At 40.3% G+C, this 17,034-nt stretch overlaps 1 protein-coding gene across 5 annotated transcripts in view; it reads right to left on the bottom strand.

Moving 5' to 3' along the window:
- The window catches only part of HERC2 (HECT and RLD domain containing E3 ubiquitin protein ligase 2), a 211,708-nt gene that overhangs the window by 19,652 nt on the left and 175,022 nt on the right, over positions 1-17,034 (bottom strand). For all 5 annotated transcript variants that reach the window (XM_021075343.2, XM_021075345.2, XM_021075344.2 and 2 more), the window contains 8 exons: positions 15,740-15,871; positions 15,098-15,256; positions 14,896-15,014; positions 13,926-14,051; positions 13,346-13,501; positions 12,623-12,738; positions 12,328-12,526; positions 6,764-6,978 (listed from right to left, as the gene is read on the bottom strand). In XM_021075343.2, the coding sequence (XP_020931002.1) occupies positions 6,764-6,978; positions 12,328-12,526; positions 12,623-12,738; positions 13,346-13,501; positions 13,926-14,051; positions 14,896-15,014; positions 15,098-15,256; positions 15,740-15,871 (1,222 nt within the window). The remainder of the gene's footprint in view (positions 1-6,763; positions 6,979-12,327; positions 12,527-12,622; positions 12,739-13,345; positions 13,502-13,925; positions 14,052-14,895; positions 15,015-15,097; positions 15,257-15,739; positions 15,872-17,034) is intronic.

Here is a 17,034-nt window from a genome sequence, read left to right as displayed (position 1 = left end):
ATATTATTACCTCTGGCCTTTTAGAGAAACACATTGTCTGCCCTTGCTATAAATCAACTTTTTATTTAAGGAGTTTTCTGGTACGAATGTCAACCAGTCTATGCTGTGGCAAGCACTGAAAACAAACTTCTTACTATTGCGTTTTCAGAGTTCTTTATAATAACTTTGGATATAAGACCTCAGTCAGATATATGACAACAAATAAGCTTCCCCAGTCTATATCACGTCCTTTTCATCTCTTCAAAGTGTCTTTCAAAGAGAAGTTCATGATTTTTACAAAGTCCAATTTACCCTATTTTTCTTTACTGGATTGTGCTTTTGGGGTTCTGTCTAAAAATCTTTGTCTGACCTTAGGTCACAAAAATTCCCTCTCATGTTTCTGTCTAGAAGTTTTCAGTTTTAGGTTTTAGATTTATGACTACGAATCATTTTGAGTTAATTTTTGATAATGGTGCAGGATAAGAATTTAGGTTCAAAGATTAAGGTGTTCCCTTAGGCAAGGCTGAATCTTTCAACTTCTGATATTTGGAATTTAGGCTGCAGTCCGAGGTTTGGGGTGGATCACTGAGTGTGCAGCATAGTCCATGAATTTAATCAGACTGGAAGAGAAGAGTAGCCACTTGGTCCAGCTGGAAGTAGATGAAGTCTTTGGCTTAATTTTGGACATTAATGGTGCAAAATAAGAATATAAGTTCACTGCCTGTCATATGGTTATCCAATTGTTCATAACCATTTGCTGAAAAGACTATCTTTTCTCCAATAAATTGTCTTTGCACTTTTATAAATCATTCATTGCAAATTGTGAGAGAGAAATCAAGTTTCATTTTTCCATATTCGTTGTGTCAGTATTTATGAGCACATTTTTGGACTTCTATCTTATTCTGCTCCACTGGTATATTTCTTTTACACCAATACCACAATGTCTTACTTTATCTTTAAAACGAGACTTGAAGTTAGGGAGTGTCAGTTTTCCAACTCTGTTCTTCATTTTCAAAATTGTTTTGACTATTCCAGGTACTTTGCATTTCCACAAGAATTTTAATTTGGGAAAATTCAACAAATCAACAATATTGGAGTCTTTCAATCCATGACCACAGTATACTCCATAATTTTAGGACTTTTAAAATTGCTCTTAGCAGTATTTTAGTTTTTTTCTGCACATTTTCAATATCTTTGGGTCAAATTTATTTATTATTATTTCAATTTTAGGGGAGGATACCATAAACGGTATTTTTATATTTCAATTTTTGATGTATATGTATAAAGACATACAGTTGACTCTTTTGATGCAAAAATATTACTTTTATTTGCCTACAACTGGCCTTTATTTATTGATTTTCTATCTTGCAACCCTGCTAATCTTATTAATCCTAGTAGCGTTTTTGTAGATTCTACCATATTTTCCTACATAAATAATCATATAATATGTAAATGGACAGCTTTAATTCTCTGTCTAATCTGAAGTACTTTTATCTCTGCATGGTTGTACTACACTTGCTAAACCTGCAGCACAATGGTGAATACAAGCAGTGACAGCAGATGTCCTTGTCTTGTTCCTAGAGATAAAGTGTTCAGTCTGTCACCAGTAGGTACCATAACGTTAGCCCTAGGTTTAACAGAAACGGCCTTTTATCAAGTTAAGGAAATTCTCAGGAGTTCCCCTGTGATGCAGCAGGCTAAGGATCTGGCATTGCCGAAGCTGTGGCACCAGGGTTCAATCCCTGGCCCAGAAATTTCCACATGCTGGGTGCGGCAAAAAAAGTTAAGGAAGTTATCTTTCATTCTCAGATTGCTGAAGTTTTTTTTTTTTTTTTAATCAGAAACAGATATTAGTTTGCCAAATGTTTTTCTGCCCTCCATCTACTGAAATAATCCATATGATTTTTGTTTTTTACATTGATCGATTTTCTAACGTTAAAATGATTAGTCAATTTCTGACATAAATGTCATTTGGCCATATTAAATTATCAATTTTACATAAATTTGTGGGTTCAATTTTTAATTATTATGAATTTTTACATCTACATTTGTGAAGGATATTGGTCTGTATTTTACTAATAACACTAGAGTCTGACTGTGATCTAAGAATAAAGCCATCTTCAAAAAAATGAATTAATTCCCTCAATTTTCTGAAACAGTTTGTGAAGAAGTGGTATTATTTGCTACATCTGTGGGAAATTCAATTTCTTAAACAGATCCAGGGCCATTCAATTTATCTTGTTTTTTCTGAGTGAGTGTTAAAGAATGTATATACTTTGAGGAATTTGTCCATTTCATCTAAAAAGTTGAATTTGATGGCATCAAGTTGTTTAATATACTTTTCTTTTCAGTAGCTGTACATTCTGTGGTGATGAAAACTCCCTCATTCCCAGTGTTGCTATTAATATGTGTATGTGTGTGTGTGTGTGTGTGTGTGTTTATACACATAGTTACAACAGTTTAGATGGAGGTTTATCAATTAAGCTGACTTTCTCAAAGAACCAACTTCTGTTTTCTTTTTCTCTATTTTCTATTTTCTACTTCTTGAAGTCTTGCTCTAATCTTTCTTAATTCCTTTATTCTTCTTACTCTGTCTTTCTTATTCTAGTTTCTTAAACTAGAAGCCAAAGTCATTATTTATAGACCATTTTGCTTTTATAAAAAGGCATTTCATGCTATAAATTTTCTTCTAAGTACTGATTTTGGTGGATCCCACACATTTATTTTTTGCTGCATCCAGAGCATGTGGAAGTTCCTGGGCCAGGGATGAACACAGGGGTACAAGTATCTTTTTCAATTATAGTTTTGTCTGGATACATGCCCAGGAGTAGGATTGCTGGATCATATGGTAATTATATGTTTAGTTTTCTGAGGTACCTCCATACTGTTTTCCATAGTGGTTGTACCAATTTACATTCCTACCAACAGTGAAGGAGGGTTCCCTTTTCTCCACATCCTCTCCAGCATTTGTTATTTGTAGACTTAATAATGATAGCCATTCTGACCGGTGTGAGGTGGTACATCATTGTAGTTTTGATTTTCATTTCTCTGATGATTAGTGATGTTGAGTATTTTTTCCATGTGTCTGTTGGCTGTCTACGTTTTCTTAGGAGAAATGTCTATTTAGGTTTTCAGCCCATTTTTCAATCAGGTTGTTTGATTTTTGCCGTTGAACTGCTGTTTGTTTTCTATTTGTCATATCTCTTTACTCCATTTCTTCTTTTTCTGATTTCTTTCAAGTATGTTTTATGATTTCACTTTAACTCCTTTGTTGTCTTACCAGATAAAATTTTTGGTTGTGTTATTCCAGAGGTTGCTTTGGGGAGTGTAGAATGCATCTCTAACAATTACAGTTTAGTCTGGGGTCATGCAGTACAACACCATGTATGGTATAAGAACTTCACAACTATATAGGTCCACTTCCTACAATATCAGCCTCTGTGCTATTGCTGTCATGTGTTTTACTCCTATATATGTGTGTATTTTAAGCATCTCAATTCATTTTTATAATATCCTAAAAATATTCAGTTATCTTTTTTTTTTTTTTAAGATCATTTATTTATTTATTTTTTTGTCTTTTTGCCTTTTCTAGGGCTGCTTCCCGTGGCATATGGAGGTTCCCAGGCTAGGGGTCTAATCAGAGTTGTAGCTGCCTGCCTACGCCAGAGCCACAGCAACGTGGGATCCGAGCCGTGTCTGCGACCTACACCACAGCTCACGGCAACACCAGATTGTTAACCCACTGAGCAAGGCCAGGGATTGAACCTGCAACCTCGTGGTTCCTAGTCGGATTCGTTAACCAATGCACCACTACGGGAACTCAATTATCTCTTAAAGAGATTTATATAAGGGAAAACATCATGTATTAACCCCAAGTAGTAATTTCTCATTCATGTGTATAGATCTCTGATTCCATCTGGTATAATATTCCTTTGAAGTAATTCCTTTAAAATTTTTGTTTTGCAGATCTGGAGGTATTGAATTCTTTTAGCTTTTTATGTCCCTAAGTCTACCTCAACTTCATTCTCTCCCATTTTTGTGAGGGCCGGGTTAAGGATCTGGCATTGTCGCTGCTATGGCACAGCAGTGACAATGCCAGATCCTTTACCCACTGAGCCACCAGGGAACTCCTCAACTCCATTCTTGAAAATATAACTTCATTGAGTAAAATAATCTAGGCTGACAGTTATTTTTACTTTCAAGTACATCTACTGTATTCTACCTTGCATTATTTCTTATCAGAAATTCACTATCATCCTTTATCTTTTATTTTGCACATAACTTGTAATTTTCCCTCTGGCTGCTTTAAAAAATTTTCTCCTTATCAATGGTCTTGAGCAATTTGATTATGATGTGCCTTGGTATAGTTTCCTTCATGTTTGTCTTGCTTGGGGTTCTCTGAGCTTCTTGAATCTGTGCATTTATAATTTTCAACAAATTTAAAAATTTTTTCAAGCATTATCTCCTCAAAACCCCCATCTTCATCACCTTTGGTGACTCTAATTATGCATATTATAGGCCATCTGAGGTTGTCCCCAGCTCAATGATACTACAGCCTTCTTTTTTTTTTTTTTGTCTTTTTTCTATTTCTTGGGCCGCTCCAGCGGCATATGGAGGTTCCCAGGCTAGGGGTCGAATCGGAGCTGTAGCCACTGGCCTACGCCAGAGTCACAGCAATGTGGGATCTGAGCCGCGTCTGCAACCTACACCACAGCTCAGGGCAATGCCGGATCTTTAACTCACTGAGCAAGGGCAGCGACCGAACCCGCAACCTCATGGTTCCTAGTCGGATTCGTTAACCACTGCGCCACGATGGGAACTCCTACAGCCTTCTTATATATTCTTCTTTTCTGTGTTTCATTTGGATAGTTTCTACTGTTATGTATTCAAGTTCACTGGCCTTCTACAATGTTTTCCATTAAGCCCATGTATTGTATTTTTCATGTCAGACACTGCATTTTTCATCTTTGGGCTTTCATTTTGGTATTTTAATATCTTTCAGTCTCTACCTAACATGTTCACGTTTTTCCTCTGGTTTATGAAGATATACATGTGGTTAAAATAACTGTCTCAATGTTCTTATCTAGTAATTCTATCACTAAGGTCATTTTTGGGTCAGTTTCAGTTGACTGATTTTTTTCCTTATTTTACTTTCCTACTCTTCTGCATGCCTGACAATTTTTTTTACAGCTTTATTGAGTTAAAACTGACATATAATATTGTATTAAGTTTAAGGTGCACAATATGATTTGATAGATGTAAATACTGTAAAATGATTACCACGATAAGGTTGGTTAACACATCCATCACCACACGTTTACTTGTGTGTGTGTATGTGTGTGTGTGGTAATAACATTTAAGATGTACATTCTTAGCAACTTTCATGTGTACAATATTGTAACTAGAGTTATCATGCTGTACATTAACTCCCCAGAAATTATTGATCTAATGATTGGAAATTTGTACCCTTTGAGCAACATTTCCTCACTTCCCTATCTCAGCCCCTGGTGCCCACCAATCTAGTCATAGGGTTTTTCATTTTGTTTCTTTTGCTCTACAGAAGCTTTTCAGTTTGATGGAGTCCCTCTTGTTTATTTCTGCTTTTTTGCTTGCGATTTTGGTGTCATATACAAAAAAAAAAAAAAAAAAAAAAAAAAATTACTGGTAAGACACTAAGGAGATTTTTCCCTGTTTTCTTCTAGGAGTTTTATGGTTTCAGGCCTTAGAGTTAAGTCTTTAATCCACTTTGAGTTAAATTCTGTAAGTGGTATATGATAGAGGTCCAATTTCATTCTTGATTTGAATATACAATTATTTCCAATACTTCTGAAGAAACATATGCCTGATGATATCTGACTGGATGGACAACATTGCAAAGTCTACCTTGTGGGTGGCTTGATGTGTTTGTATTCATAAACATATTCTTGAGCTTTGATCTCTACAACATGGCTAAGTTACCTGTCAATAGTTTAATCCTTTCAGGTCTTGCTTTTTAGCTTTGCTGGTAGGATCAGAAAAGTTAGTCTGTAGTTAATTTCCCCCCCTTTTGTGCTGCATCTAACCAGTGCTCTGTGAATGATGAAGTTCAGGGAGCAGGCACTACTTCTGCCCTCAGTGACTCTGGGGATATTCCTTCCAGCTCCCCCAAGGGTGTGGTCCCTGGGCCTCTCAGATATTACACGTGATTTCCATACACGTGATTGTCAGTATTCTCCTCTGCAGAGCTCTGAGTGCACTTTACTGCCTATTATCCAATGTCCTAAAATGGTTGTTGTTCCTTATATTTTGTCTGGTGCTGTAATTCCTTCAGATACTAAGGTCTTGCTACCACTCCAACTTAGCAGGTAGTTTCATCACTTTTAAAAAACTAGTAGGTTTGGCTGCTTTGTTTAAAAAACTAGGCCATTACACTGTGTGTCCTTTTCCCCTCAGTGCCATCTCCTCTGTATTTAGTTTCAACATTTGCATGTTAATAAGATGCCAACCGTTATTCAGTGGATAATCAAGGGAATGGGACCTGGGGAAAAGGACAAAAGAAAGCAAGCTCACCACACTTAGTAATCAGAAATCAAAACTCAGAACTGATCTCCCCCAACAGAGCAGTCATGTAGGCAAGCACAAATATTGTCACATGAACTTATTTCTACTAAATCAATCATTAAATTTGAGAAGATTATTGCAAATGCTGTCCTGAAAAACAAACTGCCAATATACTACACAAGCATAAACACAAAGAAACAAATAAGGAAAACTTAACACTGAAAATGATGTTTTAACATAATACCTTCTGTTGCCATGCCCCAGCTTTCCATCTTCTGCCTCGCCCCATGAATAAACTTCTCCTTCTGAAGAGAGGGCAAGGCAGTGCTTTCCTCCCGAGTTCACGGCTACTTTCTTAATAAACACATGCTGAATGGACTCAAGCAACGTTGGGGTGGATACCGACTCTGTCCCTCCAATTCCTAGTCTACCGCCAGCACCATACCCAGTGGCATACAGCTAAGAAAATAAGTAACATAAGCATCAGATTTTTATCTAAGTAGCCCTCTATTTTAGTAAATAAATCCAATTAGTAGGCTAGACATTTTTATCACAGAAAAATGAAATCTGAAACTAAAAATCACAGGAATGTTTAAGTTTTATTTTTGCTTTATCTGATCTAAAAATGAAAGAAAAAAATATGATAGAAAATATATTTTGAAAACATGGTCTTTTCCCTGGAAGCATTTCTATTTTTGTCTAAAATACCAACAATAAATACCGAGAAAAACAAAAAAGATTTAATAATCTACATAGGCAAAACCCAGATAAGTAATACCCACAGAAATACCCATAGGAAAATTATGAACATATTTAGTATTTCAGTAAGGCAGCACACAAATCACACAGCAGAATATATTATTTTTCCTTCATTCTAAGTGAGTAATTGATTTGGACCGTAAAACATCTTTATCTTAAGAAAGAAAAAATCAGGACTGCCATTTTCAAATGCATGTCAAACATCCCCCCGTAACAATTAAAATGCTGCTTCGTATTGTTTCAAATGTGTTGCAGCACTGACACAGCAGTCAGGAAATTTCAAGGACTAAAATAGGAAGTGAAAGCAAGAATTTAGAGAGATAAGTGAACAAAATCAGCTTTCCCAGGAAGGTTTATGGATCTGGAGTGCACAGGGTCTAAGGTGCCAAGCCTAAAAGGAGACTCTGTAAAGAGGAGAGGCTCTGTATCGCTCACTCAGACTGTCAATAAGGATGAAGAAGCAAAGAAATAAGTTGCTTTTCTCAATCTCAGGACTGAATGAGAGGCTGGGAAATCTCTTCTGAGAATTCATAACCACAAAGGTTGATCGTTGAGTTGGTTTCAGTCTGAACTAATACTACCTGTGATCTAAATTCCATAGGTAGAGAATTTAATTTACAATGGCTTAGGTTGGTGGTATCCTGGGGTTGTAAATTCTCTTTTGATGAGTGACTGCAAGTTAGGCCTCCAAAAATTTTTATATAAAATTTTCCAAGTTAAATGGTCAGCTCATACTTTTAAAAATTCCCATTATCTAAAAAGAAAGAAGGTGCCATGAGAGTCAGCAGGAAAAAAAGTCCACTATTACGTTTAAAGGAATACAAGCTTGAAAATATCCCCAAGGAAAAACAGATTATAGGATAACCTAAAGCACAACTTCCGGAGTTTAAAAAAATACAGTTGAAGTTAAAAACCCTGACCTATTGGAATTCTTGTTGCTCAGTGGGTTAAGAATCTGACTCGTATCCATGAGGGCATGGGTTCAATCCCTGGCCTCGCTCAGTGGGTTAAGGATCTGGCATTGCCGTGAGCTGTGGTGTCGGACACAGACGTGGCTCAGATTTGGTGTTGTTATGGCTGTGGTGTACGCCAGCAGATGCAGCTCTGATTCAGCCCTAGCCTGGGAACCTCCATATGCTGCAAATGCGGCCCTAAAAATAAATAAATAAATAAATAAATAAATAAATAAATAAATAAAAAAAAACCCAGCTGTATTAAACAGCAGATTATAAACAGGTGAGGAAAGATTAGACAACTAGAAGATGGAGCTAAAAAAGTTATCCAGCATATGGCACATAAAAGTAAAGAGAAAAGGAATAGGAAAAAAGAAAGAATTTGGGATAGACCTCCTCGCTTGAACATCAAAGAGAACTCAGAGTTTTAGGTAGAGAACATGCAAAGAATACAGGAGAGAGAATATTTGAAAAAATAATGTCTAAGAATTTACCAGGGAGTTGTAAAGACCACTTCTCACAGCCAGGAAGCCCACCCATCCTCCCTTATCATTCAGCAAAAACAAAACAATACAAAAAAAGGCAGGAAAAATTAAAAGAAACTGACATGTAAACATGTCATAGTGAAACTGTACATCACTAAAGACCTTGAAAACAGCTACAAAGAAAAGATGTATTACCTTCATGTGGGTAAAAATTAATCAGATTGCTGACAACCCAGCAGAATGAAGGCCAAAACCCAGAAGAATAAAACTTTTAATAGACTGACTGAAAGTAATAGTGAACTGAAAAGTTTATATGCTAGACCAGGGGTTGGTAAATTCAAAACACAGGCCAAATCTGAGCCCACCACCAGTTTCTATAATAAAAAAAATAAAGAAAGAAAGAAAAGAAAAAAAAAAGGAAAGTCTTATTAGAGAACAGCAACACCTATTCATTTACATATTCTCCAAGGCTGTTTTGTTACTTGCAACAGAGACCAAGCTACATGACTCCCACAGCCAAAAATACTATCGTACCATTTATTGAAAATTTGCAACCCTAACCTAGAAAAAGGACAAAATAAACATATTTTTAAATAAATAAACAAAACAATCAGAAGATTAACCAACAATGGACCCTCACTAAAGGAAACTGAAAATATATGCTTAAAGTAGGAACAAAAAATGATGGCAGATAGAAGGTCTGAGACAATAGTGAGCAAAGATGTATATAACATGAATAGATCCAAAAAATGCATTGTGTATATAAAACAAAAAAATAATAATGCCTATCACTGGGGTACAGGTTAATGCCAAAACACAAGATAATGAAGGGTCAGCCTTTGTAATATTGGGAGCAGTATAGAGAACTGAATTTAACTTTAAATTTTAAACATGCACGTTAAAATAACTAGGAAACAACTGAAAGAGATAATTCTCCACAAAACAGAAAAAGAGGGCTACACTTCAAGTAACAAGATGACTCTTGGAGGGCAACCTCTGACATGGTTTTCAAGGGTCACTGCTTGCAGGGATTCCCACCCCATTCAATCCCTTCTCCTTGAATGTGGGCTGGACCTAGGGACTCTCTCCTAATGGGCAGAATATAGCAAAAGAGATGGGGTGGCAAATCTGGATTAAGTCATGTAAGACTGACTTCTGCTTGCTCTCAGGCTCTCTTGCCCTCTCCTTCGCTCACTTTGACAAAGCCAGCTGCCATATTGTCAGATGGCAAAAAGCTGAGGACAACCTCAGCTAGTGGGTCACAGGGAGCAGAACCTTCCTCAGGATGGCTTTGCAACAATTGCAACCTGATGAGAGATTCTGGGCTAGAGGACCAAGCCGAGCCACCCAGAAAAACTGTGACATATAAATGTGTACTGTTTTAAGTTAATTGTTATAAGTTAAACAGATAACTAATATAGGACCATAACCAAAAACGAAACATGTAAGACAAGAATATTATGAAGATCACATTCATGATCCTGGATCTCCTAAAAATCCCAAACACAAACAAAAAACATAACGCAGAACCTGACCAAGTTAGGTTTCTCCAAAGAATGCAAGATTACTTAATATAAGAAAAACAATCCGGGGAGTTCCCATTGTGGCGCAGTGGTTAACGAATCTGACTAGGAACCATGAGGTTGCAGGTTCGATCCCTGCCCTTGCTCAGTGGGTTAACGATCCGGCGTTGCCGTGAGCTGTGGTGTAGGTTGCAGATGCGGCTGGGATCCCATGTTGCTGTGGCTCTGGTGTAGGCTGGCAGCTACAGCTCCGATTAGACCCTTAGCCTGGGAATCTCCATATGCCACGGGATCGGCCCAAGAAATGGCAAAAACACACACACACACAAAAAAGAAAAAAAGAAAAAAAGAAAAACAATCCAATTCACTATATTAATCCACTAAAGGAAAAAATATCTTTAAGAATATTTTTTAAAAGTAGAGAGAATATTTTGTTTTGTTTTGGCTGCATTCATGGAATATGGAAGTTCCTAGGCCAGGGAATGACTCTGAGCCATAGCTGCGACCTATGCCACAACATGGTATCCTTAACCTACTGCAACGGGCTGGGTATCAAACACACATCTCCCCAGCAAACCGAGTCACTGAAGTCAGGTTCTTAATACACTGTGCCACAGCAGGAACTCCAAAAGTAGAAAAAAAGTTGGACAAAAGTTGATATCGATTCACAAAGAGAAAAAGAAGGGGGAGCTACTGCTATGGTGCAATGGGATCAAGGCATCTCTGGAGGAATGGGGGATAGGTTTGATTTCCAGCCTGCCATGGTAGGTTAAGGATCCAGCACTGACCCAGGTGTGGTGTAGGTCACAAGTGTGGCTCAGATCTGATCTCTGGCCCGGGAACTCCATATGCCACAGGGAGGCCAAAAAAGAAAATGAGGGAGTTCCCACTGTGGTACAATAGAAACGAGTCTGACTAGTATCCATGAGGACGCAGATTCGATCCCTGGCCTCGCTCAGTGGGTTAAGGATCTGGCATTGTCGTGACCTAAGCTGTAGGCTGAAGATGTGACTCAGATCTGGCAGTGGCTGTGGCGTAGGCCAGTGGCTACAGCTCCAATTTGAACCCTAGCCTGAGAACTTTAATGGGTGCAGCCCTAAAAAGCAAAAAAAAAAAAAAAAAAGGAATAAAAAGAAAGTAAAAGAAGGGAACTTCTTTAACGTGATCAAGAGCATCTAGCCCCACAGTAAGTGTATGAAGCGTCCATCACCATGTTTCCTTTGCCATCTGGATCAAGAGAGAAATAGGCTCACTATCACTAGTCCTGTTCAATATTATATTGCAACTCCCACCCAGCACAATGAGCTCCTGAGCTCCCTTTTTCCCATACAAAAGGAGAAAAGTAAAACATGAACTGGGAAAGAAGGAACAAAATTTATCTACAGAACTTGGCTTTATAAAGATATAAAACATTTTGAGGAGTTCCCATCCTGGTGCAGCACAAACGAATCTGACTAGGAACAATGAGGTTGTGGGTTTGATCCCTGGCCTCGCTCAGAGGGTTAAGGATCCAGCATTCCCATGAACTTCGGTGTAGGTTGCAGACGCAGCTTGGATCCCGTTGCTGTGGCTGTGGTGTAGGCCAGCAGCTATAGCTCTGATTAAACCCCCTGCCTGGGAACCTCCATATGCCATGGGTGTGGCCCTAAAAAGCAAAAAGCAAAAAAAAAAAAAAAAAATTTTGAGATACTAAGAAAAGAATATAATAAGGTCACTAGACATAGTCAATATAAACATTAACTATTTCCATACATCAGGAGCAATTAATTTTTTTAAAGACAGTATTATGATGGCAAACAAAAAATGAACACATACGTCTAATGAGTTACTGATATGCAAACAATTATAATACACTTTTATATGTGTGCTGCATTTCAAAATTAAAAATTGTAAAACCACAGAACACATTAAAGATTATACAGAAATACTTCAGAATGATAACTGCTTCCAGTACACATTAAGTACTATCAAGTACTGTTAATCTTGACAGAAAGTTTCACACAGAACCCTTATACGCACTGTGAACCAAATGCCCTCCAGCCACAGCTGTCTCTCAATGTCAGTGTGACACAAAAAAGTCCCCCTTACCTTCCCATCAGCTGTCACTGCAAAGAGCGTCTGCTCTCCTCCAATTAACTGCACGGGTCTGAGAGCTGCAAGGGCTTCACACGGAGTGGGGACTTTAACTTTTGCACCTTCAATGCCCCCAAGCTGACCCCTATGATTATGACCCCATCCATAAATTGTTCCACTGCCGCCAGCAGAAAGGGTCCAATCGTCTGGTCGCCTGTACAAACATTAAGGGAAGAGTTGACATGGGAAAGGGCTGTGTGGGAAGCACCACTGTCTCGCAGACATTATTTCTTGTTTTTGACATAGTAACCTGTTCATCCACTGCACCAGCTGTTCATCTTGCTCTCTTCTAAAAATGTCGTGGCTCTCATGGAGAACATCCATATTTTCACCATCTGCCATTAACTCACGGATTTTCTTAGCCACCTGGACAAGATTATTACGAGATATCAATCAAACACTCATGCCCCAAGAATAAAACAAATAATACTAAGGTAAGAAGACAGGATGAATCCCCACCTAAGAATATAAGGGAATGCCAACATCAACACTGTGATTTTACCGTTAACAAACAAAACTAATACCATTATATCACATTGAAGATATTCTAAAATGTCTCGATAACATTATAACTGAAACCCAGTGTCAGTTTATTCACCTATGTGATTTTTTCTTTTCTTTTTTTTTTTGGTTTTCAGAGCCACATCTGCGGCATATGGAAGTTCCCAGGCTAGGGGCTGAATTAGAGCTACAGCTGCTGGCCCATGCCACAGCTCACGGCAACGCCAGGTCCTTAACTCACTGAGCGAGGCCAGGGATTGAACCAGCACCTTCAATGGATACTAGTCCATGAGGATACTAGTCAGATTCATCACCACTCAGCCACAATGGGATCTCTGTTTTTTTCTTTATGGCATTCCTTTGCAAGAGAATTGTGTTACTGTGTCTCATAATACTGGCATCTTCTTACACTATGGCTAAATAAAGAAAACATTTTGGATTCCAAAAGTTATTCCAAAATAACATGCAGTACCTCGTCGAGAAAGAGGCGGGGCAGCGGTGTTCTCTTGTCCAGCGCCACAGCCACACGGGAGGCCATGCAGTACCTTCGGAACCAAGCCCACTTGTGCGTCTCAGCACAGCAAGGGAGAGTGTCTAATTCCAGGTCACAAGCGAGAGCTACCAGCACCTGCAGCCACCAGAATCAACAACACAGAGACACTCATAAACTCCACTCCACCTCAGCAACACTGTGTGCCAAAGACAGCCTTGCACAGGCTCTCTGGGGTCCTCCTTCCCAACTCCTCATTCCAGGCTGACTGCCACACACCCAGCAAAGGTCTGGCATCACCAGTGATGTGATTTATTCCTACCCAGCTCCTAGTGGTGCACCTGCCAACAGGACCTTAGATCCACTGCTTCAAAGCGTGCCACCCAAGTCCAGGCATCTGAAAGCACACTGATACTTTAAAATACCACACAATCACTCCTGGAAATTCTGCATATTCAACTCCAGCAATACCTACAACTGTCCTCAGGGATGCCTGATATTTGATCCACTGCACTTGACACCTCTCTGTGGCCCTATCACTTCAAAACAAGTCAAGTATTACCTTAAAGAATGGGCTGTGCAGCAGCTGTTTGCCACCTCTCACGATAGGATCTTCATATTCAAACTGCCTCTGCAAAGCTTCTGGAAGGCCTTTCACCAAAGCAGCAAGAGCACTGCCTGAAAAACTCTTAAGAAAACAACAAAATTATAACCTATCCCAGAAAATCAAATGCAGGGGAGTTGAGTGTTTTGTTTCTGTGAGTCAAATGTTTTACTATACTGATACTATTCTCCACTAAAACATGCAATTAATCTTTTCAAATACGAAAAAATCTAAAAGGACATAATGAACATGAAAAAAACGTGAAAATTCGCCACATAATGTCTGGACTTAATTGCAGTACAGCAATTCCCAGGGAAAAAGTACCTTCCTGGTCTACAAACCCCCATCTCCTAAGACAGTTAGGATCAAGCATTCTTCTTTTTCACTTTTTAGGGCCGCACCGGCAGCATATCTAAGTTCCCAGGCTAGGGGTCAAATGGGAGCTACAGCTGCTGGCCTACACCACAGCCACAGCAACGTGGGATCTGAGCCTCATCTGTGACCTACACTACAGCTCAAGGCAACGCTGGATCCTTAACCCACTGAGCGAGGCCAGGGATCAAACCTGTGTCCTCATGGATCCTAGTTGGGTTCATTACCGCTGAGCCGCAAAAGGAACTTCCAAGCATTCTTCTAACAGTAACTACCTTCTCCAGCAAAACAAAGGGGATGTGGTGAGTTGTACTCATAAAGTCCAAAAGACATAATCCTGTTCTCACAGCCATTGATGGAGGACTGTTTTTAAAATCAAAGTCCGGCCTGCACTCAATATCGTGGCAACATAAGGGAGTGTAGATGAGACAAAGGCTGATTTATTCTTATGTGATATTTCCCAACTCTCCTCAGTGATTTAGAAGTTCAAATTATTAAAGCAACATTTTCGTTCAAAAATGGTCAAAACTAGAAACTATAATGTAATGCTTCATACCAAGGCTCTTGTTTCCCCATCATTATCTCCAAGAAGCCTATTTATGTTAATTGATTGTCCAAACTCAGTTGTAAGCAGTTTCCTCAGTCTTTGAAGGGCCCACATCCTGTGACTGGCAGCTGAAATGAGCAGAAAGAATGTGTTGGAGGGTGACCACTCTTCCCACAGAGCAGGACAGGCCTGAAAGCAGAGGCGTGTTTACCTAAGGCACTCAGCTGCGCGCACGCCGCCAATGATGCTGCCAGGCGGGGGATGATGCTTCTGTTTGAGGCAAGGTTGAGCCTGAAGTCCAGCAGACACGTCACCAAGTCCATGGATGGACAGGAGAGGACACAGCGATCGGAAAGGAGGTCTTTAGGGCCTGAAGAAAGAGCACTGTAAACGTCCCCATATTGGACAGGGCGAGAACTCCCACAAAAGTAGACATGCCCATATCCAAGGCCCAAGGAGTTGGCCTCATCCACCTGAGTGCCATGGCTGGGGGGTGCCCAAGTGCTGCCACTGTCTATGTCACATAGCTACATTCTGCTTACTGACATTTTGCCTGAAAATCAAATGGTTTAACAACTGCAACCAGCAACTACTGGGAAAGTTGAGGTGAGGATGGAGCACCAACACCTCAATGACTGGGGAAGCTGAGGTGTGTATGGAGCCATAACATCTCTTGAGCTGGACAGGTGAGGCAGTTTATTGCAGTTCTGATCCTCGCTGTGGTGGGGCCTTGAGCAGTGTTGGTTCCCAACACAATGGAGAAGGCAGACCTCAAAAGTACTCAGTGAAAATGACATGTGCGTCCCCCTTGCTTGGGTCACTGAGCCTTGGTCACAGTCAGCCCCCTCCTCACCTGCAGCTGGCATGATGGGGTAGACTGTGAAGCGCCAGCCCCACCCATTCACAGATCCGTCACTGATGAACTTCCACTTCAACTCATCCCCCGGGATGCGCAACTCGCTGGACCAGTCGGACCACTCTCGGCCTGGTGGAGAAAATGGGTGGGTGTTGGGTTCACTCATCATCGATCAATATTATCTTCTTTAGATACAAAGCAAAGTCCTTCACACCATGTCTGAAGAGCAGTCCCCTCCAGCCTACTCTTCACATGTGTTTATGCCATGCCCTTTAACACACATTGGACTAAGCAGCTGGGAAGTGGAGGGCAGGCAGGCACTGCCTCACAGAGACCCTCACACATGACCAAGATGATGGGGAGAAGCCTGCAGAGCCAGCCTGGGCCCACACCCAGGTCAGGGGCCACAGGGAGATTCCTTGGAGAAGGTCTGATCTGATGGTTATCACTCAAACAACAAAAGACAAAGCCCCAGATTCCCCAAAGGAGGTGCAAGAGTGCAAAGGCCTGGGCACAGGGGGTACCCCTGAGGCACAGGGGCAGCTCAGCACAGGAGAGTGAAGCAGCCCAACCAGAGCCCAGGGCCTGGGGAGCCACAGAGAGGAGCCAGAGAGACAGGTATGCGGTGTGCCGCCTCAAACAGGCTTCAACTTAGAAGGGCCATCAAATAGCAAGGTGCAGGTGGCCTGGAGAGGATCTGCTGGAAGCAAAACAACCAGGCACATCTCACAACACTACTGAAAACTACACTGACATTTGTCAAACTGCCAGAAAAAAAAAAAAAAATCCATGTTCATCTATGACCACACTACTTCATCAGAAATAATGTCTGCGGGTAAAACTACTGGGACACTGCCAGGCTCGTCATTTAACATTGGTCTGTGGCTGCCTTTGCTACAAAGGCAGAGGGAGGTAGTTCTGTCAGGAAAAGTCTGCTAACCCTTGCTCCAGATGAAGGATAAAGAAGCCTGAAGAGATCTGCAACACATCTCACTTACACACACACACACACACACACACACACACACACACACCCTACCTCTGCACTGATCATTCTAAAAAGCCAGCATTTAACAAGCCCCTAGATAGAGTGATTTACCCTTGCTCAACCTCACGGAGCATGTCAGCAGAGCAGAGAGGCCCAGAGAAGAGGCCTCCTGTCCACTCTTCTGCTCTCCAGCACCCACACAGGACACCCACTCATGTGGAGCCCAAGCCCTCACTGCAATCAATTAAAGAAAAAATGCCTTTCAGAAGCTTTGTAGTACGTTGCTCTCTACCTTGCATGAGCC

The sequence above is a fragment of the Sus scrofa genome, chromosome 15 (genome assembly GCF_054392235.1).
Source record: "Sus scrofa isolate SSC_HxYL_T2T_F1_AM1 chromosome 15, Sscrofa_HxYL_maternal_Yorkshire_Landrace_v2.0, whole genome shotgun sequence".
NCBI lineage: Eukaryota > Metazoa > Chordata > Mammalia > Artiodactyla > Suidae > Sus > Sus scrofa.
The sequence above is the reverse complement of the archived record's forward strand: the minus strand, read 5'-3'. Positions and strand labels throughout refer to the sequence as shown.